The sequence below is a fragment of the Leptidea sinapis genome, chromosome 38 (genome assembly GCF_905404315.1).
Source record: "Leptidea sinapis chromosome 38, ilLepSina1.1, whole genome shotgun sequence".
In the NCBI taxonomy this organism is placed as follows: domain Eukaryota; kingdom Metazoa; phylum Arthropoda; class Insecta; order Lepidoptera; family Pieridae; genus Leptidea; species Leptidea sinapis.
Genome location: NC_066302.1, coordinates 7,058,464 through 7,085,917, shown reverse-complemented (window position 1 = coordinate 7,085,917; position 27,454 = coordinate 7,058,464). Strand labels below are relative to the sequence as shown.

At 35.8% G+C, this 27,454-nt stretch overlaps 3 protein-coding genes across 6 annotated transcripts; 2 read left to right on the top strand and 1 right to left on the bottom strand.

The window, feature by feature from the left end:
* Window positions 1-1,053: 1,053 nt before the first annotated feature.
* Window positions 1,054-19,123, top strand: LOC126975973 (replication factor C subunit 5). The gene is made up of 8 exons (XM_050824107.1): window positions 1,054-1,252; window positions 1,334-1,398; window positions 1,733-1,860; window positions 2,952-3,114; window positions 13,930-14,089; window positions 15,135-15,349; window positions 16,582-16,659; window positions 18,915-19,123. The coding sequence occupies exons 1-8, from the start codon at window positions 1,218-1,220 to the stop codon at window positions 19,073-19,075; spliced, it is 1,005 nt and encodes a 334-aa protein (XP_050680064.1). The 5' UTR covers window positions 1,054-1,217; the 3' UTR covers window positions 19,076-19,123.
* Window positions 8,026-12,943, top strand: LOC126975976 (ras-related protein Rab-28-like). The gene is made up of 4 exons (XM_050824113.1): window positions 8,026-8,454; window positions 9,812-9,988; window positions 11,717-11,950; window positions 12,709-12,943. Exons 1-4 carry the CDS (start codon window positions 8,377-8,379, stop codon window positions 12,913-12,915), a joined length of 696 nt encoding a protein of 231 aa, XP_050680070.1. The 5' UTR covers window positions 8,026-8,376; the 3' UTR covers window positions 12,916-12,943.
* An 814-nt stretch (window positions 19,124-19,937) lies between the features above and the next one.
* On the bottom strand, window positions 19,938-25,924 carry LOC126975963 (juvenile hormone esterase-like). 4 transcript variants are annotated; one of them, XM_050824094.1, is made up of 5 exons: window positions 25,061-25,924; window positions 23,758-24,038; window positions 22,074-22,375; window positions 21,335-21,587; window positions 19,938-20,775 (listed from the first exon to the last, which is right to left on the bottom strand). In XM_050824094.1, exons 1-5 carry the CDS (start codon window positions 25,259-25,261, stop codon window positions 20,565-20,567), a joined length of 1,248 nt encoding a protein of 415 aa, XP_050680051.1. In that variant the 5' UTR covers window positions 25,262-25,924; the 3' UTR covers window positions 19,938-20,564. The 4 variants fall into 4 exon arrangements, with proteins under 4 accessions (XP_050680051.1, XP_050680050.1, XP_050680049.1 ...); XM_050824093.1 differs by having other exon boundaries at window positions 21,335-22,375; window positions 25,061-25,215; window positions 25,287-25,923; XM_050824092.1 differs by having other exon boundaries at window positions 21,335-22,375; window positions 25,061-25,923.
* Window positions 25,925-27,454: the final 1,530 nt, after the last annotated feature.

Genomic DNA, 27,454 nt, shown 5'->3' with positions numbered 1-27,454 from the left:
CCAGTATAACAACGCCTTGAGAGCAGTGTTGCAGCTGCCACGTTTTTGGAGCGCGTCAGCTATGTTTGTGCACGCAGAGGTCGATAGCTTTGGCGCCGTCCTACGTAAAAAAGCGGCTTCTCTTCTCCGCCGAATTCGTGGCAGCAGTAATAATTATTATCTGAAGGCGATAGCCGACAGCGTGGACTGTCCGTATGTTGACCATTTAATAAAAATAAATATGTCCCTTCGTATTTATAATTACTAAAACAATTAGATTATAAGTTTACTAACAATGGATCGTAGTTATCTGAGAATAAACGTTTAAATATTTTTTATTTTATTATAGTAAATAAGTGTAAAAATAGTCCTTATAACTTAAATTTCGAGTTTCAATTTATTTATTGTATTCTATACAGTTACACAAGCAAATAAAGACTTCCCCTGTAATCCACACGTCATCGATGTTCATCGTATCGATAACAACAATCTGACTCCACAACACTACGAAACCAATATTAAGCAAATTATATTTTTCTAAAACAAAATGGCTATTAGATGAGTTTATTCATTTTTATATGGAAAGTATAAGCATAAGAGTTCACAAAGTAAATTAAAAAACCAATATTTTATAACACACAAATAAAAAATAGCTCAAAAACACTAATGATAAATTCCCGTTTTCATCTGAATTCTCAATGCTACGGCTTTTACATCCACGCAAAGCAAGCCATGTAATTTTTGACTAGATGCGTTTACTGAAACGTACAATATAAACAAATATACACTTTTTTTGCTGTAACAGTACTTTATTCACACGCAATGTTCACCAGACTAGTGATAAATGTATTAAAATGGCTTCAAAAAATTGCAATTCAAGACAGAGAAGGTAAGATAAAACTGTCTTTTTTCACTGCATTGCGTTTCGCGTAGTTTAGAAAAGTCAAGCACTGGCTGTACAGCTCAATTTATTGTTAAATTTTTTGGGCTTGATAATTGCTCTTAGACCTAGACAATGACAGCTATTGACATTTGACAATGACATATTCAAAACTGTCACATTCGCCGACTTACAAAACATAATAAATCATTTACAATATTTACGCGCGAAGTTTTTTAGATGTTAATTAATAGGATAAGATAGCTATTGATTAATGAAAAACACTGTTCAATAAATACTTAACAACATAGTTCTGCAAATAAGAAAGAAGTCTTAAAATAAAGTATCACAAATCAAAATGACGGTTGGTGAAGGCACAGTAAATTTACCATGGTATGAATTCATTAATACTCTATTCAAAAATTTAATTATTGACAATTATTTTAAATTAAAAAATATATTTCTTATTTGCAGGGTAGAAAAATATAGACCGTCAAAATTAGAAGACCTCGTCTCCCATGACGATATTATTAAAACAAGTAAGTTTGTAGGCAGCAATTGGTTCTCTGTAAATAATTTTAAAAAGCTTACTTATTTCCATCATTTCAGCTGGGTACCAGTACCAATATTATTATTTCAATACCCATATGAGCCCAGAAACGATTTACTGCACTCTAGTTCATGAAATGGTTAATTGCCAAAAATTGTAGTTTTAAGGATTTATTTAATTTTTGTTGACTTTTTTATATGCCAATTTAAATTAGCCAAATAGAAGAGACTACTATTACCTACACAATAAATTAATTTAACTTCATGTTCACAATACTATATTATGTTTCTTATATCATTTTACTTACATTAGTATTGTTTCAGTTAGTCAATTTATGAATCAAAATCAGCTCCCTCACTTACTTTTCTATGGACCACCAGGAACTGGCAAGACTTCCACAATATTGGCATGTGCTAAACAGTTGTATACACCTCAACAGTTCAATTCTATGGTATGTATGTATGTATTCCACCCTCGCACAACACACCACAAGTTAGGATATCATCCCCACCATCTGGATGTGTGGCGGTCCTCCACAGTGCGGTTTGCAAAGAGCTTTCTTCCACGTACTACAAAGCTATGGAATGAGCTTCCTTGTGCGGTGTTTCCGGTACGACATAGGTTTCTTCAAAAATGCGAGTAAAGTACACCTTCCTTAAAGGCAGGCAACGCTCCTGTGATTCCTCTGGTGTTGCAAGAGATTGTGGGCGGCGCTGATCACTTAACAACAGGTGACCCGTACGCTCGTTTGTCCTCCTATTCCATAAAAAAAAATGTAAATCAATGTTTTTCCAGTTGGATTATATTCCTTCATATATAGATAACAATAAAAATATAATCAAAACATTTTTTTATTTGTAGAACCATAAATTGGTTGATATGTAGCTCCAATAGAATATAGAAATAGTTTCTATTTATTTTATTGATGAATATTTATTTTAAGGCATAATAAAATTCAATAGTAACAATGAGTTCTATTCGGACATTGGATAGATAAGCGCCTATTTCTGCTGTGAAGCAGTAATGTGTAAACATTACTGTGTTTCGGTCAAAAGGGCGCCATAGCTAGTAAAATTACTGGGCAAATGAAACTTAACATCTTATGTCTCAAGGTGACAAGTGCAATTATTGTTGTGCCACTCAGAATTTTTGGGTTTTTCAAGAAACCTAAGCGGCACTACATTGTAATGGGCAGGGCGTATCAATTTCCATCAGCTGAACGTCATGCTCATCTCGTCCCTTTATTCATAAAAAAAAAGATTTTGATCACAACTATACACTTTTTAATGATTTAATGTGGTCATCATTTATTGTGTGTTAAAACATGCACTATCTGCTAGTGATAGTCCTATCAATATGGCTAATAAGACAATATGACAAAATTTAAGAAAATTCTGAAATGTTCATAATAATGCTACTATTAAAAGATGTTTGTTGATATTCCAAAGAGACATTTAAATTCTATCTTTATTTTATAGAAGATAAAAAAAATTATTGTGTAGGTACATTAATATTTATACTAAAAATACATTAAAATTATAGGTGTTAGAGCTGAATGCATCTGATGATAGAGGTATAGGCATTGTCAGAGGACAAATACTGAGTTTTGCATCCACAAGGACCATATTTAAAGCTGGACCAAAATTGATCATCCTTGATGAAGCTGACGCAATGACCAATGATGCCCAGAATGCTTTGAGAAGAAGTAAGTAGTAATACAATAGTATTTGTTGTGTAAGTTTATGTTGATTTAATATTCATTTGTAATTTGCATTTAAAAATCATTTTATCCTTTTAATCTAATATATGAAATTCTCCTGTCATGGTTTTAAACATTGAACTCCTCCGAAACGGCTTGACATTCGAGTGCATCTTGGGTAGGTCTGAGAATCGGACATCTATTTTTCATCCCCCTAAATGTTAAGGGTGGTCCACACGAAATTTTATTTTTTATTTTTTTTAAATTTGTTTGATTATGAGTCATCATTAAAAAATACATACAACTTCAAATTTTCACCCATCTACGATCAACAGTTACTTTTGGATCGCGATTTTAATATCGGCAATACAATGTTTGCTGGGTCAGCTAGTCTACTTATAATATTTTGTGTCTCTAAAAGTTTTTGTAATTAGATTTAACATGTTTGTAATTTTAAATTGTATGGCTGTACTTAGTCTTTTTAGGGCTCAATATAGTCATGTTAATTATGAAAAAACTAAGTTGTTTCTGTTTTTTCTGCTGCAGTAATAGCAGTCTAAGTACACACTGTGGTCACAATTCATCCCAAACATACTTGCAGGCCTACAAGCTTCAACACATACTTCTGTGTATTAGTTTACTCATTTTACAGTAGTAACTCAGGGTGTACCCTGAAATGTTTAGATTTTTAGAGTCTACCTGTAGGGTAGTCACTTTCTAAGCTTTTTATTTTACCAATCTGGATATAAAATAATGGTGTATTTATAAGCTTTGCTAGACACCTAAACAATTTGTTAAAACATTCAATGATTCAAAAAAAATACATTACATATTAAATTATTATGTCTGCTAAACAACACAAATAGATGTGGAATCCTTCTTTTGAACTTGTCTCAGCATGGCTCTGTTCATGATAAGCTTGCTGGCCATTTCTGTGGTTTGTTCTCCCTCTCTGGCACTTCTTGGATGGACAGCCAACTGTGAGGTCACATCAGCTCCCATTACACAAGCTATCAAAGATAAATAGATATTTAACAATAGATATTTTATTGTTTATTAATGTTTTGATAAATTTTTAAATTTGTTATTGTGTATAGGTTATCACGGGCTACAATCCGCAAATCGACGACTATGTCGCGCCTATTTTTCGTGGTGAGGTGGGCAGCTAATCTTGCCATCCCAGCTCCTCAAGGTAGTTAATCAAACCTCTTGATGACACACATGACCTCGGGGAGAGTCCTCGGTGACCCCAGGTGTTTGGCCCGGTAAGTGGCCACACTACTACACTCCAGAATGTGTGCGGCCGTCTCTTCTGCCTCCATGCAAGGCTCTGCACAGCGGGCTGTCTGTGACACCTATACTAAACAGATGTTTGTTAAAAGACCCGTTATTTCATGGGTTACTTTAATTAATCTTTGGCGTGGGAGTTTTAGTAGCTTGCGAGAGAGCCTTAAGTCTATTTGGAGTAGGGCCTCTTTTGCTTGTCTACACCCACTCACTTCCGTCAAGTATTCACTTTGTAATTCCTTGGTATGTTCTCGTATGACTATTGCAGGCCATCTAGAGAGGAGGGGGCCGATTGGATCTGGTCCTATCGCTGTCATCTCCGAGCCTCTCCTGGCCAGTTCATCCGCAGCATCGTTGCCGCGTGATTCACTGTGACCCTTTATCCATTGAAGAGTTACTTGGTTCCCATTTGCACATAACTCCACCAGACACTGTTGACAGTCGTATATTAGCTTTGAGATGATAGTGTTGCTTTGTAGAGCTTGTAGTACTGATTTGCTATCTGAGAGGATGCGGATTGAGTAATCCTTTACCTTTCGTGCCAAAGTAGCTGTAGCCGCTTCTATGATACCCATGCACTCTGCTTGGGAGACAGTGTTCTGAGCTCCAAGTGGTGCGGCTATTTTTATATTTAGATCTTCCGAGAACACTCCGTATCCCGTGCCAGACCTTGTTTTCTAGCCATCGGTGAAAATCCAGAGGTCTATAACATTAAAGTCCTCTTTTGGTTCTTCGTACAGCTGTATTTTGTATTTCTTACCGAAGATGTAGTATGAAGAAGAAGTAACAGAGGCTCCTTTTCAATCACTTCCGTCTAGACCTCTGGGTGTGGGGGTTGATTGGTTCTCCAAAGATCTAGAGTTTTCAACCTTACTGCGGCGGAGGCCGCCTCTTGTTTTATAAAGTGGTGTAGAGCCGGATGATTTAGCATTGCTTCTAAGGCTGCAGTAGGTGTAGTTCGCATGCATCCTGTGATACTAGTCTTTGAAATCGTTGTAATTTTTTACACGTGGTTCTGAGTTTAGTGCGTGACCACCAAACTACTGCACCATAACATATCACAGGCCGTATCACAGCTGTGTAAAGCCGTACGATTTTCGGAGCAAGACCCCATGTCTTCCCTATCATTCTACGGCATTTCCAGAAGAATATTGTGGCCGTATTTATCTTCGCATCTATGTGGGCGCCCAGATTAACTTGCTGTCTAGTATTACGCCTAAATACCTTCGCTTGTTTATTTGAGTTCAGTGTTAAACAGTTTCGGCAGTTTGTTATTACCCAGAACTCTTTTGTTTGTCAACAATACCAGTTCCGTTTTCGTTCGGTTAACTGATAGGTCGTTTTCTATGCACCATTTTTCCACGATTTTTGGGTATGTTCCGATATACACTGCGACCACTGTACAGTGTGACGTCAATTTAGTATACTGTGAAGCCGTTCCTTTATAGCCAGTTATACTGGTTACTATTTAAAACGGAACGCAATCCAGTATACTGTCAGTCGCATTTTTTGACGCAGCATTCAAATGAGTCTATTAAAGTTTTCTAGTTTTTAAAAAAACTGTTGTTGGAGTACTGTCAAATTAAAAATATTTAAATTAAGACTTAAGGCACTCGAGTGGTTTTGACTGATCACTTGATCAAAGTACTGCGAGTAACTTACCTCGAAAACGCCAGTGCTCACAGTAGAATGTGGCGGCAATTTATGACGTCATGACGCCCTAGGGTACTGCGGCAGTATACTGACAGTCTATAACTGAACGATTTTTTCAACAGTGATAGCACTGCAGTGCTCGCAGTGCATATCGGAACATACCCTTTAATGCCGCATTTGTTACTTCACTGTCAGTATTGGCAAACTTTCCGCATATCAGTTTAGTTAAATTTTTTGTTAGTGTCTAACTTGTAAGCGGATTCGACTTCTGTGGATGTCATTTATTACTTTATTGGAATATATTTAAAAAAGATACAGTTAAATATAGCAAAGATGTTTATTTTTCTTTTAAGATTATCTATAATTTTGCGGGTTTGTTATTTAAGGCCACAACGAGGCAGCGATTTGTAATTGTAAAATAAATCCGTTCTTTGGTTTCCTTCTCGTGCGTTATTACTAAAACATGCTTCTGTCATTTACTATATACATTATACACAATATTTAAGGACTCTAAATAATACAATAATTTGAAAAAAAAAGTTATTGTTAATTCGATACAAGAAAATCTCAAAGTTATACATATCTAAATAAACAAAACCCCTATGTACGGTCTAATACTTCACTACCGATCATCAGATTTATACTTTACATTTATAAATACGTGGGTATATATTTACAATAATCAGAAGTAAATATTTATTTTCAAGCGCGTTGCGTCCGTCCTAACTAGAGCCGCCACAGAGCTTGATGACCCATAACAATGGGAGGTTTTTTACCAGTGGGAAGCTCCTTTGCACAGGAAGTCGGCTAGATTATGGGTACCACAACTGCGCCTATTTCTGCCATGAAGCAGTAATGTGTAATGTGTAACATAACTGTGTTTCGGTCTGAAGGGCGCCGTAGCTAGTGAAATTACTCGGCAAATGAGACTTAACATCTTATGTCTCGAGGTGACGAGCGCAATAATTGTAGTGGCACTCAGAATTTATGTGTTTTCAAGAATCCTGACCGGCACTGCATTGTAATAGGTGCCGGTTATTTTCATTAAAAAAAAACAATATTCCAGAAATATGTTACGAAACAAATTAATTCAAACCTTATATAATTTAGACGTCTAAATAGAGCCTCTTGCTGTTATCAGACAACCGATTCATACAGGCCAGGTTTACTACTTAGTGCGTGACAAGCTACGTCTTACACTCGCGATTTGTATGTCACATTGTATTAGTGATCAGGAGGTCTATTATCAAAATCGAAAGCCGAAGTTTCGGTCTGCAACGAAAGAACGACGAACTTAAATCCTATTACGAAAGTACTTCGGATCCGAATAGCAGACGGTTTTCGTTTCGGAACCATAGACACAAGTGAATTTGGGAATAAGGTAAACGAAACAAAATGTCTAATCGCGAACTTCGTTGCGATCTTCGGATCCGAAACACTTTCGTAATAAGAAAAAGTACGATCCGTAAACCGAAACGTTCGTATTTCTATTTTAGTAATAGGGCTCCAGATTCAAACATTTAATATCCGTGTAGTGCTGAGTGGAACAACTAAGGCGAAACCCCTTACTCCCCTTACTTAATGCTCATAAATTGTTGACTTTCATAACCAAACATGTTGCTACTTAGTGACTACAAAATAGTGACCAAATGAAAAGAGAAAGCCTATCGTTATGTATTTGAAAGTTAAAACTTATATTTATTCACAAATAAAATTTGAAAAACAAAATTTTATGAACGATGCGGGACTCAAACCCACGACCTGCGGCGCTCCGTGCCGGTGCTCCAAGCAACTGAGCTAACCGTTCGAGTACCGCCTCGCCATAAAACTCTGCTGGCTTTGTTCAACTCTCAGGTTGTGGCTTCATCTACAGGATCTACTTTACAGTTGATAACCTGCTCAACCCCAATATTTGCATATTAGGAAATTGACTTGAGATGTCGCTCTTGTAAAAATTAAAGTAAATCTAAACAATATGTTATGTTTTTAAAGTGATAACCCTCACTTCTAGGATTAATACACAAATAAAAATTGAAAAACAAAATTTTATAAACGATGCGGGACTCGAACCCACGACCGCTGGCGCTCCGTGCAGGTGCCGCCTCGCCATAAAACTCTGCATGCTTTGTTCAACTCTCAGGTTATATTTATTCTATAAATATCTTGCCATTTGTGTTGGTCACTGGTTACTATGGTGATATTTAAGGGAATTCAAAATATTTGCTATATCAAATTAGCTAATGAATACTATCTCATTTTCATGACATCTATATTTTATTTTAACGGATTATAAATAAAGGATATTGTGACTTCATATGACACTAAATAATGTCAGACACTGAAGATGAGGAAATTCAAAGTAAAATAATTAAAATCACACTTGTTGGAGAACCGGGAACTGGAAAAGTAAGTCCATTCTTATTATTATTATTATTAATTTTTATATTGGCAACATATCAACAAGAACAATAGACCAATTTTTGTACTACTAACCTGATCATGCTGACTTTTAGTATTAAGTATATACGATCAATGCTTGTATTACACAGTTAAAAATATACTTTTCACTTCTCATGCTCTGAAATTGCTTATTTGTGCACGATATGGGCTGCACAACATCGATTTTTGTGCACAAGTGCATTAACGTATCTACTCATTAATGTATCTATATTAAGGCAAAGAAAATGAGCCATACAGCCAAACACAATAAATAGTTCAGAGATAGAATTTGTTATTTTATAATATTTACTTTTATTTATTTGCCTCATGTGTTTTTTAAGACATAAAAGATATTAAAATTTAAATTAAAACACGGTAGGTTATTTAATTAATTAAAAAAATTATATATTACAAAATTAATTTAATAGTAGGCTGTATAGGTCTGGAGCCCAAGCCTAATATCAATGTCGTAAGATTTAAAAAAAAGCGGCGGGAAACAGGCCTTGTTTTTTGTAGTTTTAGTATCATGTCGCAGGAGTTGTAAATGATATTAAAGCTGGTAGATATTGGATCTCCGATCATAACGCTACTATTCTTGTTAACAGGTAATGCATATTTTTTGAGAAATTATAAAAAAAAAATCTCAACTCAAATCAGATAAAAAGCGAAAATGGAGTATACAGAAGTCTGGCCGAATATTGATAGCCAATATTTAGAATTCAATGAAGAGTTTATCAACATCACCTACATACACCCAAAAATAAATACTTATTAAATGAAAATAAATAGTCATATTTTATGATAAAAACGTATAATTCGGTTCAAGTGAAAATAATCTTGAAAAATTAATTGTTTGATAATCATATATTGATCAGTCACATATGACATGAGATCACTCGTCATTGAATTCGAGAGGTCGACTCTCAAGAATTGACCCAAGGATTCCATTATAATATTATGTTTTTGTTTTTCTAACAACCTAGAAGTGGGCTTAGAAGAAAGTTAGTGTACTCAGTTACCGTGAAGAACTAAGCACGTAAAAGCGAGCTTCAGAATTGAGTCGTAACTCATACCCCGACTCGGACATGTTAGGTGTTTTTTTTTTAAATATGCTAGTTGGCTTTTACTTGGCCTTTAAGGAACTCTTATTTTTTGAGGTTAGGTTACATTAATTTGATTTTCAAGAGAATGGTACGTTACCTTTTCGTGGGAGTTCCAGGGGAGAGCGGACATCTCCTTCCCCCCCCCCCCCCCTTCCCTCTGCGACCCGATACTAAATTGTTACCTGGATATGGATTACTTATAAATGTAATGTATTACACAGACTAGCTTATGCAACAGATATCTGGGTGGAAGTGGCGCCAGTGGCAGTACTCACGGCGCGGAGGTGACAGCCGGCCAGTGTCTTGGGCTTCGTCCTCCAGTTCAGGTGCAGCTTTGCGATGTGGCAGGCAACACATTGTCCACTACAATGTTAGGCAACTATCTTTACGCCTCTGATGTTAGTAGTTTCATTTTGTAGTGGATATTAATAAAAATGATGCTATCATACTGGAATTATATTCAACACATACTTCTATATACTACGAGGGCGGCACTGAAAATTTCGGGAATCAAGGAAATGACACAACATTACTATTTAAAAATGTATTTATTGCTTTTCGAAGTATTCTCCTCGAAATTTGACACATTTTTCCATACGATGGAACCAATCATTGAAGCAACCATTCCATTCGGTAGTTGGGGTCTCCAAAATGGCCGTTTTGTAGGCGTCCACAGCTTCTTCAGGTGATGAAAATCTCTGACCACGCAATTTATTCTTTATTTTAGGGCTTAGGTCGGGGCTGTACGGCGGATGGTCTAATAATTTTATGTTTTCTTGCTCTAAAAACTCTTTTGTTCTGTGCGCGGTGTGAGAACTCGCATTGTCGTGATGGAGGATGATGCGGCGGTTGCAGTTCTCTTTACGGAGTTCAGAAACGACTTGTTGCAAACAAACGCTATCATACCATTCTGCATTAACCGTTCTTTGTCCCTCAAGAGGAATAGTTGCAACATGGCCGGTTTTGGAGACAAACGTGGCCACCATTTTTTTTGCTACACTCCGTGAACGAACAATTTTTGTTGGCATTAACTCATTTTCGAACACCCAAACTCGTGACTGGTTTTTTGTTTCGGGTTCATACGCGTATATCCAGGATTCGTCACCTGATACGATGTTGTATACAGCATTTGAGGATCCTGCGTGGAATCTTTTGAGAGTTCTGACGCACCAAGTAACGCGAGCCGCTTTTTGCTCTTCACAAAGCAAATGCGGTATCCATGGGAAAACAACTTTTTTACACCTAATTGTTCATGCAAGATTATTTGTATTTGACTAATGCCAATGTCTAAGGTTGTCTGAATTTCGCGGTATGTGTACATGTCGATCTTCCTCAATCAGCTTACGCACAGCATCAACGTTTTCTTTGGTGACTGCAGTATTTGGACGACCTTGACGGGGATCATCACTGAGCTTGACACATTCACGTTGAAATTCAGCAAACCAGCGATAATTTGTGGTTTTGGATAGGGCTTCACCACCAAATACAGAAATCATCCGGTCAACACACTGTTTTTGTGTTAAACCACTTCGAAAGTCATAATAAATCATCGCTCTAGAATTTTCTCGAGTCAATTCCATTTTCTCAACAACTAAACTTTTAAATAAATAAATGGTATTCGATTCTTAAAACCAAGGAGTTTTCAATTAAAAAGATTTTAATATGACAGGCACAGTGGAAATATTCCATCCCCTATGCTTTTAGTGCAGCCCTCGTACCATGTAAATCTGTAAATCATATTTACTACAAGCTATGCTTGCATAACTAATAGAATGAAAAGGAAGTTTAAAAAGATTTTTTCTACATTTTATCTGTTATAGAATCTCTTTAACAATTTTTATTATTAGAAGAGAAAAATACATTTAAGTATTAAGACCCCGAAACATGGCCCATATGTCGGGCTATGCTGATAGCCCTAAAAACTTTTTCAGCGAAGCCTGTGGGTGTTGTGAATCTAATAATTGTACAATATAAAAGGTATTTTTTGCGTTATGATTTTAAGTTTACATGGTATATGCTAGGTCAATAAATTATAAATATTATACATATACATACAATCATACTTGTCTCTCATAAATTGATTGTCACCTGAAAAAATTAGTGGTATCATTGTTTTTTTTTTTCAGATTATTATATTTGTGTATGACCTTACAAATCTCGCAAGTTTTGAAAAACTCAACGAATGGGTGGAAAAAGTTGAAGAACTCTACAAAGATGAGACGGACAAACCGTTAATGGCAATGTTTGGTAATAAATCTGATTTGGAACACCAGAGGGCGGTACGGCTGTCTTCTGTTACAGCTTTTGGTGCTGATCATTCGCTTGAGAAATTTAAGGGGTCTGCTCGAACGGGTGAAATGGTAGAATATTTGATTATTTACTCTAATACTATATATTGTGTGTGCTTGTCTATCTAATAAGAACTTGGTTTGGTCCCTACTGGAACTTTGTATTTGTATTTCTGTATCTGAGTGAACATTTAATTAATATATTCCAACAAAAGAGTCATCCATAACGTCATACGAACTTGTCGTATCTTATCGTCCTTGTCCCAGCTGGTCACATTTATGGGAACCCCCACCTTCCCTCCATTACCAAGTGTGATGCCACATATTTTTTAATTTTATATTTAGAAATTTATGAAATTAAAACAGCAGTGTTCCGAAATTCTTTTCAATTCCATTTAAATTCAGTTTCATTTGCAAGTATTTTATTTTAGATTTCACGTTTCTTTCAACATTGTCACTACTTTTCATACCTTTCCATGTGTTAACTTGCTCTTGTGTATTTTGTTTTTTTTTATCAGCATAAGCTGCATTGTATGCTTCTTATACTTTACGGTAAATATTACCTAGATCACTTTTTTTCATATTAGGTATGTAGTTTAAATTTAGTGTTGTAATACTTACATATAAATTATTATATTTTGAAAGAAATGTGATGTCACAAAATTTTGGAGCCCTCCCCTCCTCTTGTCACACTTGGTCGCACCCCCCCCCCCAGGTCTCTCCCTCCCCCTTAACGTGTGACGTAATTTATGGATGGCCCCTAACAAATTTTCATTACAATAAAATATCTACTTACTAAATTAGCTATAACTTAGCAAGATATATTTCAGGTGAACGCGGCATTCACAACGTTGATAGCTCGTGTCATGGGAGCTAAAGTGACATCTCTAGTAGCTCCTGTCAGTCAGCTTCCCGTCCGAGAAGTGCCAGAGAGAGAGAACCAACCACAAGAAGAGGCCAGCAAACTGATCATGAACAGAGCCGCGCTGAGACAAGTTCAAAAGAAGGAATCTACATCTGTGTGTGTTGTACACTAGATATTATAATATATTTTGTGATATGCGATGTCTTTTATTTTTGAATCATGTTTTAGCAGGTATGAGTAAGTTAATGCATTGTGGTGGACCCAGTGTTCTGTGAACGGCTCGATAACCTGGCATTGCGTAGAGACGTCGCTTCATTGAATTTATCACAGGAAGTGTTTCACGCCGAATTCCATCTGCGCACGACACGCCACAAATTAGGATATCATCCCCACCATCTGAACTTTCTTCCACATACAACAAAGCTGTGGAATGAGCTTCCTTATGCGGCTATTCCGGGACGATACGACATGGTTACCTTCAAAAGAAAAAGCACACCTTCCTTAAAGGCTGGCAACACTCATGTGATCCCTCTGGTGTTGCAAGAGAATGTGCACTTGCACTTTACCGTAAGGGTCAAGAAGTCATTCTTCAAATCCGCCCAGGCTTGAACTAAGCGCTTTTGAATCGCCACTATGAATATTTCTTTTTAATTAGTAAATCTTTTGTATTGTATTACCATATATGTATACCATTAGAGCTCGTGAGAAGAAAATTCAAGGAACTCAACGGCCACTCTTTTCAACCAAATAAGAGTTACAATGGCTGTAATATACATTACAAATTAGTTTGTTTGGTGCTGCATCCAATATATGTATCGTGTTTTAATAATATTTCATAGAAATTAATAAAGAATAAACTGTATACATTATCCTATATAGGATGCATCAACCTTTAGAGATTCAATTCATTATTTATTTAAGGATGCTTCGTGAACATGATGGTCGTGATAACTTCTTAATAATAAGAAATCCCATCCAACAAATATAACGATTTGTATATAACTATAACAGGTCCACCTGGCACCACAAACAGCACTCGTTCACGAGTTGACGCATGCACCAGCCATCGTTCCCTTCGACAAACAATCATTAATAATAAAATTGATGTTGGTTCCAATTGGAATGTCAGATGGCTATATGAAAGTCGTTTAAAAAAGTCAAAGAATAAAAAATAATATTGTTTCAGTAATCGAAAAGTACACGGAGAATGTGAGGTTTTGTATAATCTGCAATTACCTTGGCAAGATCATACCAGCGCTTCAGTCGCGCTGCACTCGCTTCAGATTCGCGCCGCTGCAGCAGAACCAGATAGTGCCGCGATTACAGGAGATCATTGATAAGGAGAAGTAAGTCAACACCTGGACAATGTCCAGTTATATGTCATGATACGCTCTGCCCATTATAATATAGTGCCGCTCAGGATTCTTGAAAAACCCAAAATTTCGTAGCGGCACTGCAATTGCGCTTGTCACCTTGAGAAATAGGGGAGACCACGACGCTAAATGGGGATTTACTCGAGCGTCGTGGAGTTGGGTTGCAAAGTGTCATGAGACGGCAACGTATAAAAATGTCCTTATAAAACGATAGATTGACGAGACGAACAGGACGTTCAGCTCAGCCCATTACAATGCGCCCTGGTAAAGTATAAATTCTTCATCTTTTTTTAAGTGATCACCGCCTCCCACGTTCTCCTGTTTCATGAAATGAAATCACAGGAGGGAAAATTACTTTGACAGGGAAAAACTAAGGGATAATGCATAAAGTGTATCTCTACTTTGGCAGTGTAAAACTGAAGGACAATTTACAAAATATATCTAACGGCCGTTCCCAATTTTCAGTCTATCTCCGATTGTGGCCTACTTGAGATAAAAATCGTAACTATCGTTGACTTTTCTGTCCCAATAAACTAATCGACGGTGACTCACCTTATCCGTACACGCTGTCTGTCAATGAGAGGACGTAAAGCTTACCAGCGATAGAAATTTGTATGGAAATTGCAATTCACGCGTCCCAATATAACGCGATAAGAATGACTTATCGGGTATATTGGGACGGCTTCAGATTATTGAGAGCTAATTACTGACAGTAGAAGGTAGAATTTATCACAGGAAGTGTTTCACGCCGAATTCCATCTTCGCACGACACGCGACAAATTAGGATATCATCCCCACCATTTGAACTTTCTTCCACGTTCCACAAAGGTGTGGAATGAGCCCACTAAAGGATTGTGGTGTTTCCGGGACGATACGCCATAGGTACCTTAAAAAAAGTAATAAAAAAAATCCCAATATACTATCTACAGTAGTTTATCTCTATCTGTAGATAATATATTGGGAACGGCCGTAACAGTGTAAAGCTAGGGATAGATCTTAAGTTTGTCTATTTTGACAGTGTAAAGGTATCGGATGACGGTATAAAAGCCTTGCTAACGCTCTCTGGCGGTGACATGCGCAAAGTGCTGAACACGCTACAGAGCACGTGGCTCGCCTACCGTGACGTCACAGAGGACAATGTGTACACGTGTGTTGGTCACCCGCTGCGCTCCGACATCAACAGTATACTCAATTGGCTGCTCAATGAACACGACTTTGCGACTATCTTTAAGAGTATCCTTTTTAAGCTATACCATTGATTAAATGGACGTAAACATTCACCCCCGTTATTCATAATGGTCCGCTAACTTTAAACAGCCGCTTAGGAGTGTTTTTTTCTCATTCTGACTTAGGTTTATAGAAGAAGACAGAGTATTATGAATAAGGGGGTAAGTGATGGCCGCCCATTGGGCCTACGCCGGGTCATTATTTTAAGTATATGGAAGAAAATGTTTCATTGATATTTAATGAAACTTTTCCCTCAAATTACTACGAATGTTAAAAAAATATGCATAAATCTTAAACCAAGAAAGTTTTAAGTACTTAGATAAGCATGACATGATTTTTTTACGATTGGAAATTGGTGAAATTTTGTTAAACTTAACCAAATTTCAAAAGTTTATTTTGCTTTTATATCACTAGAAAATATTAAATCGATATTTATTTATAGACAATGTTAATTGTTATATTATTTAACTTTGCTAATATAAAATTGGAATATGTACCTATAGTATATACATATTATGTTGGAACTATGATGAAAAATCTTTTTATTATAATTAAATTACGTTTTTATTACCCCCGTCATCAACAACCTTTTGCCATTTTGTGTTCAAAATCCGGGTTTTTGTGCAAAATTCTAGAAATTTTGCACTAGTCTAAACTAGTATTTTATTATGTCTAGACAAATAAAATACTAGTTTAGACATCTTACTAGAAAAAAAAATTAAAGTTACTACTTTAAATTTTTTTTCGCACTTAGATTATTAAAGTGGACCTATATTTCATCTTCAATGATACACGAGAGCACATGTCATTTTACCAAGAAGTTGTATTTAAAGGACAAGATTACGTTGCAGCTCCTTACTATAATGCATTTCTATGTTATATAATTATAACTATGGTTAAACATAATATCTTGGTTATGATACACTTTTCGTACACTCAATTGTATGAACTGGTCTTTCCGCAGTGTTACCAATTTATCAGAATGTATCTTATCGTTGGAAACTTTTAATTTTCCTTTGAACCTATTTACTGTGTTGAGAGATACATAAATGGCACTGCAAAATACATTAATCTAGGAACTTATATTTCTTAAATTACATAGAAATATTCGATTTTAGGATTTCTTTCGGACACTAAATCGTCATGACTAGTTTTTCCAAAAAAAAGAAGATATTTACATTTTTGCGCATATTGTTGTGTTAGTTAGCACTTTAATGAACTTAATAATCATGAAACAGATATACAGGATTTAAAAATCTTAAAAGGATTGGCGCTTGGTGACATTCTCACAGAAATACATACTATTATTCAAAGATGTAAGTATATATTTACAAAGTCCAATTTTTCATTTGGTCTATCTTCCACAGAACAGCCCGCGTCTTATTCAAGGTTTGTTTTTGGCATTTACGGATAGTTTCCGTTTTGTTGAGTGAGAGGCTGTTATGCCCATTGTGGCCGCAGATGGGGTTATCACAAAGATGTCTTTTTCTGCCAACTAGAAGTAGCGTCCAAATAGCGTTTCGGCTTCAAAAGTTCGTATCATTATTGAGACTACTAAGACCTAACATCTTTTGCCTCATGGTGTCGAACGCGCAAATCCAGTGTCAGCTCTTTTTGGTACTTTTCGAGAGTGCTTCGGAGTTTCACAAATTATACGATAAGAAACTCCTAACTTGTTTTTGTGACCTATAAATGTGATTACTTTATTTAATGCAACGCTAACGTGATGGCCTGGTTTATTATGCCCTTTTTTAAGGCCATCACAACATTGAATGTAGCACATATTTGATCAAAGGCCTAGAACTTATTTTTCTTTAACTTGCATCCACATTAACTTGAGGCCTGGTCCGCATATAGCGAACTACGGCGACCTAACTAACGAATGAAACCGAATCCGCGTGAGTGGATAAAAAAAAACAGTGCACTAGCTATAGAAAAGCAAAGCGAGCCAAAGAGAAGGGCATCTTTGAGATATAACAAGATAGAGAAGGAAAGCGGATCTATTGTTATTTTAACCGATTTTGATTGACAAGTCGTAACAGTCGGCCACGCTTGGCATTAGCTCCTTAGTATTTAGAATATTAAATCAATAGCTAACGCACATATTCTAACCGCCTTATTCATAATAAAACGCTTATCACAAGTACAAACCTATATTAGTTAAAACGTGTTTTAAGCCTATCGAACGTTCGCTAAAATTCCTTAGTCATAATCGTTTGATAAACCTCCGATAAGTAATATGTCTTTATAGTACCTACACAATGTTGCCATTCGTACAAAAAATATGTTTTAACGAGGAACTGTCTATGGATGTCAATTACTTATCATTTTTTATTCTTTTTATTGAAGTAGGCGTTACTTTGCGGAAATCCATAATTATACAAATGATTTGAGTTTTCTTTAGTGTTAATTCCGCCAATATTTGTCTTTAAACAATTCGACAAGCCTGTTGTCTCGCCAAAAATGTCTCGTGCCAAAGACATCCAAATCATTTGTCAAAAGTAAAGTTTTGAGAAGCGGGCCTAGTCTGTAGGTTTATTTATAATTCCTTACAGCTAACAAAATGAAAAGAGTATATTAAAAATTATACAGAATAGATACGCCAATTAAAAGGAATACTATTGACAGTACAATAAGTATGTGACAAAGTAGTTTAAGACAAAAACGAAAAATAGATTGTTAATTATAACTAATAACAGCTATGAACTGACTGACATCGAAAAACAAACGTCAAATACGAGACAGCTGATCGATGTCGGCCATGTTTTTTGCAATCGAGGGCTTAAAATAGGTTTACAGAAGGGTCATTAGCTCCTAGTATTTTTAATATTAAACGACTACCTAACGGCAAACATTGACATTATAGCTTTGTTATATGTATGACGTATAAATGTAATAATTCTAATATTGACCATGAAATATTTGTACACCGATATGTTAAGGTCTATATGTTTCCACGATTTAAACAAATAAACAAGTTTCATTTCATTATGTCTTCTTTAACATCGTTTTCTCTCTTTTAAAGCCATTTATTCACTGAGAAACACTTTTCGGAAGCAAAGTTTCTGTAACAATGGAAGCAACACTTAATGTTTCGGGAACTTGGTCGTCTACACCCCAGTTGTTTAAATATGTCGCCTGAGGGATAGCGTTGTTGGGTGCCGCGTATATTTATTTTTAATGGCTAGTCGAAAGAAAAAAAAATGTTGTCGTCCCACACTACTGTCATGATTATAAATAACTGAATCTCGCGTCCACACTTGTCCACTCCAATCGGGGAGCATAGAAACATCGCGAGAAACACGTACGGTGGTAGTAGAAAAAATAATTTAAACATGGTTTAGACATGCGTTTTGTTAAACAGTGTCTAACTACTCAAGCGACTAATAGAAAATTGTAGTTTTGTAATAACACCATTAGTGTTTACTGCATACATTGCACATGTTTCAGAAACATATTAAACTATTTCAGAAACACATAGGTTTTGCTTTTGAAATAGTGTTTATAAAGAATTGTTTCTCAGTGAATACATGGCTTTAATAAGCTCTTATACCTTATCTTGGTGTTGCAGTGAAGCTACCCCCGGAAGTTTTGATATCGTTGCTAATAAAGATGGCGGAAAGTGAAGTGCGCCTGTCTAGCGGTTGTAGCGAGCGGATAGAGCTGGCAGCACTCATCGCAGCATTTCAAGAAGCGCGGGAAAATGTTAATATAGAAGAGCTGGTTGCGTGACTTACCCCTGCTACTGCTTCAGTGTTAATAAATGTTTTGAATTAAGAATGTGCTTTCCTTCTTCCTTTGCTTTACTTATGGCCGTTCCCGATATACTATCTACAGATAGAGATACATAACTACCTTCTTCTGTCAGTAATTAGCTGTCAATAATCTGAAGCTGTCCCAATATACCCGATAAGTCATTCTTATCGCCTTATATTGGGACGCGTGAATTGTAATTTCCATACAAACTTCTATCGCTGGTAAGCTAGACGTCGCGGTCGTCCCATTGACAGACAGCGTGTACAGATAAGGTGAGTTACCGTCGATATTATTATTGGGACAGAAAAGTCAACGATAGTTACGATTTTTTATCTCCAGTAGGCCACAACCGGAGATAGACTGAATATTGGGAATGGCCGTTAGTTACCCACCAGAGCGATAGTTACGCAAAGACAACAGTGTCTCAAGCGCTTCATAGCTAATCTATTATTAGAAGCGTGTTGCTCGTCACGATTTGACTACGAGACTTATGTATCAAAGTTCCCAAAAATTTCCTTTGAATGTCTAAAGTGCCTAGACATGTTGTTGGATGATTGAAGGGTAGATTTTCATATGATTGGTAGAAGTGAAACTTCAACGGACAAGGCTTATAAACAAATATTTCAAAGTGTCCCGTCATTATTTCCAAAAATTAAAAAAATATTATAGAATGGTGTTTAGTAAAATATATTAAATAACAGTCATCTTACGCTTTTTTTTAACGTCCTTAACGACGTTTTTTGCCGACTAGGGTACCCTTCAGAGGCTCCGCAATGTCCCATGTGGAACTTCGTTCCAACTAGAAGAATTAATAATTGCAAAATAATAGATTAACACATTCAAGACATAGATATATTTTTCTCAAACGTCAGGTTTTTTTTCCGAATTTTTACGACCAGTGCGTATAGAGACCCTTGTGAAAGCACACGGAAGTGTTAACATGGACGACGAAAACGAACGTCGTTACTGGGTATATCCGTAGAATACTCGCTGCTTTGTCTGTACACGTTTCCAAATCAATTGTTCCAAATTTATAACCATTTATATCTGTTGCCGATCCAAGTCCCTTACGTCTATTAAGTGGTAGTCTGCATTCTTACTATATACATGAATATCAACAATATGTTATGTTTTTTAAAGTGATAACCCTCACTTCTAGGATTAATACACAAATAAAATTTGAAAAACTTTTCATCTACATGAAGAATTGTAGAGGATCTACTTTACAGCCACAACCTGAGAGTTGAACAAAGCAAACAGAATTTTATAACGAGGCGGTACTCGAACGGTTAGCTCAGTGGGTTAGAGCACCGGCACGGAACGCCGGAGGTCGTGGGTTTGTATCCCGCATCGTTCATAAAATTTTGTTGTTCAAATTTTATTTGTGTACATGAATATTGTTCGTAGTGTCTTTCAGCCATCATTGGCCGAAAGTAGACTTCTGCTGTTGGAAATCATTGGTGTTCTAAGGCGCTATTTTCCTTTGCAGCATTCCACCGTCTCTTACATATTTATAATACTCCTCGTACACTTGATCCCAAAAACACATTCTTTTATATCGTTCCGATGCATTTCTTTGCATCACTTTCAGTTCATCATTTATTACAAGGTAATTTTGATCCATACCATATTCTGGCCATGTGGTATTACTGTTTGTGTGGGGTGGTGTTGGATTCCTAAAATGATATTTATTACTAGAATTATAAAATCGAATACACAAAAGTCGTTTTTATTAATAGGACATACGAATGTGTTTTTTATGGCATATAATATATAGTTGGCCATCACCGCCCTTTTCAAAATACCATGTGTGTGTATAGGTATCTCGGTAGGAATAGAATTTCATGAGTAAGTACCAATTATTACTAATAAGAAAAAAACTGCTACGTGTAGATAGGGATAACACTAAGGCTGAGATCTGTAGATCGTAGTTAGACTTTACTTACGTTAATCTTACCTGAGCGTGAAAAAAAGGCTAGCTTAACTTTTGCATTGGGCTGTCAAATAACTATAAAAACAAGTCAAAATCGAAATCAAAGATTATGCTAAGCTTATACTCGGGTAAGTTTTATGTAAGTAAAGTCTGAGCAAAGTCTAAGTATGCCTATAGATCTCAGCCTCAGTATTAAATACTCTAGGTATTCAAAAATAGATAATGTATATTCTTTGGAATTTTATGAGCTTATATAAAGGTACGTATAACTAAATAAATAAAATGATGAACATAATTCTTACCCATACTTAACAAAGTTTGTGATAAACTCTAGCATGGTATTGAGGATTTTACGAGTCCTTCCATCTATAGAGTCAATAATATTTTTGGTAATATTAGTCAAAAATAAATATCCCAACTCATCTGCATGTGAGACACCGGGCTTTTGAATATCATACATAAGCTTCGCCCAGTTTAATGCTCCATCGAATTCAAACTCGTAAAAATATAATTCTCTGCTTTCTCTTCTTAGCTTATGTATTCTGGTCCAGAGATCTACATTGTAAACATAAATAATATCTGATATATACTCAATTAAACGATCACTATTATAATGCGTGATTCTTGAATCGTTTTTAAAATAAAATTTGAATATTAGGTCTCCCAGTTCTATTGAGTTTCTGGAATTCAAAGGATATTCGATATCAGAAGGTATTAAGATTTGTTTATTTTGGTGAATGAATTGTAATTCTTCAAAACGTTTCATTATTCGAGGATACATGTAAAAGCCTTCCATACTGTTGATGCCTGTCAACACTCGTACATTTTGCGGAAGCCCTTCCTTAACTATAAACTTTGGATGTTCTGCTAAGATTGAGTGTGACGACGAAATTTCAATATTAGGGACAAATAGAGACAGAGTTTGTAGGGCAGTTTCATTAGCTAGGACCAATTTACCATCAGAATCCGAAATTTCAAATGGATCAATTTCTGTTAACGTTTTCAATATTGTACTTGTGTCTATGCTATCAGTTTGAATACCTAGTTCATGAGCTAGTTGGAGAGCTATTTCTGTAGGATATCTAGACAGTACTCTTTGATTTAATGCACTTCCACTTATGAGAATTACTTGCTGAAAAAGATTTGTGGTCTTCTTTGTTAACATTAAATAATGTATCAATGATGCACCAGAACTGTGTCCCATTAGCGTTATTTTGTTTTTGTCACCGTTAAATTTGTCAATGTTTTTACATATCCATTTCAATGAGAGAATAACATCCTTTAAACCGGCATTGCCTGTTGCTGTTTCACTATTCATTGATAAAAATCCATGTGGCCCGAGTCTGAAATATCAAATTACTGTTTATCTGTTAGTGATGCTAGCTAGAAATATCAATAAGAATGTACCAGAAGTAATGTCACCTCATAGGTGTTCATAGACCATCAGATAGTAAGTAGTTATTAAGTATTGATCAGAACGGCTGCGGCGGACGTGAAACAACGTACCTAAATAATGTGGAAATTCTTCTATAATCTGCTGTTTTTTTAAACAACACATGTTACGGCTATCATTGTTCACTAATGGTTATTGCCGTCACAAATCGCTAAATATCCTATCCTATCGTAGCGAAAGTTGTCCCGCAAGAAATTAGCTTGTATATAACATTTCTATTAAGATTTGAGATTTTCTAGCCTAGATCTCACTTATAAAATGCATCATCTATTACATCTTCCTTATATTTTGCCATATAATTTACCACTCGTATGTTATCTATATCATAGCATCTGTATGCCGTTTATTTAAATTTACCAAAAATGAGTTTTTGACCTACCGTTACTGAACGCATTTGTGAAACAAAAAATTATCCCAAGAAAATATCAAATCACTAGCAAACCTGTGTACCTACACATATATTGAAGACCTATATGAATAAAGGGATATTGATTTCAATTGATTAATTACCCTAAAGAATTTGATATTTTAATCAGTGTTAGTAAAAATATAAATAGTAATAATTATAAATTATATTAATTACAAATTTAAGCAGAATTGTCAAATTATAAGTAGAGGTATTTGGTGAGTATTGCATAATATATATTAAATATGTAGATTAAGATTATTTTTTGTCGGTTGGTAGAGTTCTCGTGTCGGCGACATGGGACGGGCCGTCCTTCCCTAAAATATGGTCGAGGGAGGCGATGGCTGGCCCATTCGTCATGCTCGTGAACGGGCGCTACTTGTGGTGGCAGGATGATCCTGTTACTGCTCTAGATTCTTAGAAGTTAAAGTTGAAGAAGACGCTGAGCAAGTGGATACATAATTATGAATTAAGTATTTAATAATACGAAAATTTTCTCTTTGTTTGTCATCCGCCCGCCCGCCGCCCGCGCGCCTTGCGCTAGTAAGAATGAAATGGGTGTGTGGGCGAGGAAAAATGAAAATTGCCGCAGGCAGAGGTGATGTTTTGTAGGTAGACTATGACAGCTGTGAAACGTCGAAAGAAATTGAGTTTAGAACTAACCTCTATTTTGAGCAATTTACGCACACTAACACAGTGTCATACAATTCGCGACTGGTCAGACTGGTAACTGGTAAATAACTGGTTACTTAATAAGAATTAATTTATAAAGTATTATCTACACATATTTAGGTAGATACCTACTTCAAATGAATTATACGTTATTATTTATTTATTATTACCAATATACAATAATATAGTTTTACCTGAAGTTTACTGAGATAAATATGACTAATTTCTGCAATAATAATTCGGGGCCGTAAATATATTGGCTGTCTCCAGAAAGAGTCCTGAAACCACCGCCATGAATGTTGACGACCACTGGCAGTAATTTGTCAGAATTATTTGTAACCGGGACAAATATGTTCAGCACTAAACAATCTTCACTCATCTGTTCTCTTTTGTATCTCCAAACACTTTGTGGACAAACTGGGCCATACTGTGTTGCATTGTAAACGCCAGTCCATGGTTGTTTGGGTACTGGCGGCTGTAGCGCATTAGTAAAATAACAAAAATAATAATTAATAAACCATAAATTATGACTCGTAAAAAGATGATATTTATACTAAGCGGAGAGCCAGTTTTTTAGATCGGTTATACTGCGGAAACTACTGAACCGATCGGATACAATATGATGCAACGTGTTTCGGAGAAGGTTTAAGTGCATGATAAATGTTGGTGATTACTTATCCGGAACCTATGCGCCTACTTAATTTATGTGGCAAAAAGCTAGTATATAACTATAACGGCAATGTTGTGAAAATGAAATTATTATAAATAAAACTGAAGGCTCAAATAAAAAAAATCAAACAATTAATTTGCGTGGCGACCTCTTAACCAATATTCGTCGAACATATAAGTAAAAATAGTTAGCTTAGATACCTACATGAGCTAATGGCAGGGGTATACACTATACAAGCCAGTACTCAGTAGAATATGGTTACTTTATATTTGATGATCACCATGGCTATCGGTCCTAAGCTGCCCTCATCCAACCTATTCCGACGATCTTCTCTCCAATTCCCGCTGAGCGACAATGAGCTTCCTCATAAGGCCTATAGTTTGCGAGCACTTCAGCGTTCCGTATGTCATCACTAGGATTATAATTGTAAACGCGGAATTCTGAGTACTAATGGAACGTAAATAAAGTCTAATAAACATTAGGTATTCGTATTTCGTAAGTATATATTTTATTGCTTTATTGTATATTTATACTTGGTTCAACATTAAAAAAAATTGAGGTTTCGCGAGCGTTTATGGTTTCACCTCTTATTTTGTTTCCTGTGATTTCTATAGCTTCTTTAATAGCCTGATGGTTAGTATAAGTGCGCTGAAGATTTTTAATAATCAAACTGTAGCCCCTCTAAACTTATAAAAATATTTGTAAACAGTTGTAATAATGTCTCCATTACATAAACAAATGCGCGAAAGGATGATAAAGTAAATTACGTAAGTAACATAAAATATTTTTCTAGACTAAAGTATTGTTAACTACCTAACAAAACTCACTTGAAATCGTAGAGATCCTGTTGGACTTTCAGCGTAAGGTATTCCTTTGTAAGAGTAATATTTTGTGCTTTTGTATTGATCCAGTCTGCCTCTAACCAGTCCACTACTTGTCTCGACTATATTATACTCTACTTTGGCATAAGTTGAAACTATTACTGCCACCAAATACGAAATAGTTAGTGTATTAATTAATCGCAACATTACGAATGTTTAAATCAACACTAACTTTATCCTTTTTGATTGATGATCACTTAATAATTATCTGAATAAGTAATACACGATCGTCTAAGTCGAAACATTTTGTGAAGTGCTATTAATAATTTAATGACTATTATTTTTCAATATGCAGCACTGTGGGTTTAGGTACTATACTACCTACTTATAGATTTCGTGACTGTGGTTCACAGCGTATTGTTAATATGTATGAAGGTATAAAGTAATTTAGATACAAACAAAGTGTTTAATGTGTATTATTTTAGATAATGTTATTATGAACACCTACAGTTATCTACATATTGGATTAATTACTCAAATTATTCAGTCTTAAATTACGTATTCATTTAGAATTGATTAGGTTTACACTGTTTCTGCGTTTGAGGTCTTAAATGATTCAATTGTGAATCCAAATTGTAAAGCACCATAGTATAAAAATATTAACATAAAAAGGCATAAAATGCAATTATTTTCTCAAAATTGATTCCTTTAGAACTCTTTTTGATGTCATTTCTAATATACTAGATACTACTACCGCTTCGAAAACAAATGGCGCTCTCAGAGAGAAGAAGCGGCGCAAGAAACTCTCGCACCATTCATTTTGCGATCTTTTTAATAAAATATACAATATTGTACTGTCATTGCTATTGCTATAAAATAATCATAATCTAGACCCAGACTGTCCGATCACTTAGATATTTAGCTGTGTAGTAGTAGGATTTACGACGGAGCCATTTTTTAATAAAACATTTAAATTTATTTATAGATAATGCCTGAACAGTGGCTGGGACTTTGTTATAAAAGTGTATAAATTTACCCTTAAAGCTATCGTCTAAATAATTACCAATTTGTATAAGCTCAAACTCCTAAAGTCTACTTTGAAATACGCGACATGGATGTACATCCATATCGCGTCATTCATTAAAAAAATTAAAAAAAAAACACTTCAATAAAACCTATTCCAAAATAATATACGTACGTATTCTTTGTTTAAATGTATTCTTCTACAACTTAATAAATGTAATGCAGTTACAATCATTGTTATTTTTGGAGTCGGTGTCAGCCAAGGTTGGTTTGTACCTACATACATAGATAAATAACAATAAATTTACGGCCGGCCCACATTCTAGCACTCTACAAAGCGCAGGTCCGGCCACATAAGGAGTATTGCTGTCATCTCTGGTCTGGCACACCCCAGTATTATCTCGATCCATTTAACCGCGTGCACCGCAGAGCAGCTCGAATTGTTGGGTGCTTTGTGAACGGTTGGATCACTTGGCGTTGCGTAGAGACGTCGCTTCATCGTGTGTCTTCTACCGCATTTATCACGGGGAGTGTTCCGAAGAGCTGTTTCACCTACCGCCGAATTCCACCGTCTATCTATCCGAGCTATCTTCCAAGTACTACAAAGCTGTGGAATGAGCTTCCTTGTGCGGTGTTTACGGGACGGGACGATACGGCATGGGTACCTTCAAAAAAAGCGCGTAAACCTTCTATAAAGCCGGCAACGCTCCTGTGATTCTTCTGGTGTTTTAAGTTGTAGAAGAACACGCAATTATTTTCTTACTTTTTAGTGCAATTGTTTTGGAATAGATTTTTCTAACCAAACATCCAGAAGCAGCTCTCAACCGATATTTCTTAATTTTAATGGTTCGATTCTATTACCTAAATATAACCTCCCTACTCTTTGATATACCTACATAAAGTTAGCCCATGTTTCAAGAGATACTCTTAAAAAAAATAACAAAAAACAACCGAATACAAAAATACTATTCCAAAACAATAGATATAATATGCACTAAAAAGTATAAAAATAATTACGTATGTTCATACAATCTAATTAATTAATCTAATTCTAGTAACGATTATTGTTATTTTTGGAATCGGTGTCCTCCTGCCACGGCCCCGCTCTCGCCTCCTTCCGTCGCACGCAAGCACATCTCCTATAACTATGTATGTATGTAGTTACAAACCTACATTAGTTGCTTGACGATAATCTCCTAATACACGGTTCGTCATGCTCACTACAATGGCTTGCTTGCGGCGGTGTCATTACCGGCTCGTCTCCTTCTCTCAAATATGTGTGAAGGGAGCCATAACTAGTCCATGTGTGAGCTCGGCTGCTTGTGCCAGATCGACCTATTATAGTTAATAAATCATTGTATTGGTTGGATGTGATTA

Excerpts from the sequence above, each read along its gene's own strand:
- LOC126975973 (XM_050824107.1), top strand. The coding sequence starts at position 1,218 with ATGACGGTTGGTGAAGGCACAGTAAATTTACCATG. Across the intron at positions 14,090-15,134 it reads GAGATCATTGATAAGGAGAA|TGTAAAGGTATCGGATGACG; the intron begins GTAAGTCAACAC and ends CTATTTTGACAG. Across the intron at positions 15,350-16,581 it reads CTTTGCGACTATCTTTAAGA|ATATACAGGATTTAAAAATC; the intron begins GTATCCTTTTTA and ends ATCATGAAACAG.
- LOC126975976 (XM_050824113.1), top strand. The coding sequence starts at position 8,377 with ATGTCAGACACTGAAGATGAGGAAATTCAAAGTAAAATAATTAAAATC. Across the intron at positions 8,455-9,811 it reads GAGAACCGGGAACTGGAAAA|ACTAGCTTATGCAACAGATA; the intron begins GTAAGTCCATTC and ends TGTATTACACAG. Across the intron at positions 11,951-12,708 it reads CTGCTCGAACGGGTGAAATG|GTGAACGCGGCATTCACAAC; the intron begins GTAGAATATTTG and ends GATATATTTCAG.
- LOC126975963 (XM_050824092.1), bottom strand. The coding sequence starts at position 25,261 with ATGTTGCGATTAATTAATACACTAACTATTTCGTATTTGGTGGCAGTA. Across the intron at positions 22,376-23,757 it reads TTTATCTCAGTAAACTTCAG|ACTCGGGCCACATGGATTTT; the intron begins GTAAAACTATAT and ends TTGATATTTCAG. Across the intron at positions 20,776-21,334 it reads ACAAACTTTGTTAAGTATGG|GAATCCAACACCACCCCACA; the intron begins GTAAGAATTATG and ends ATATCATTTTAG.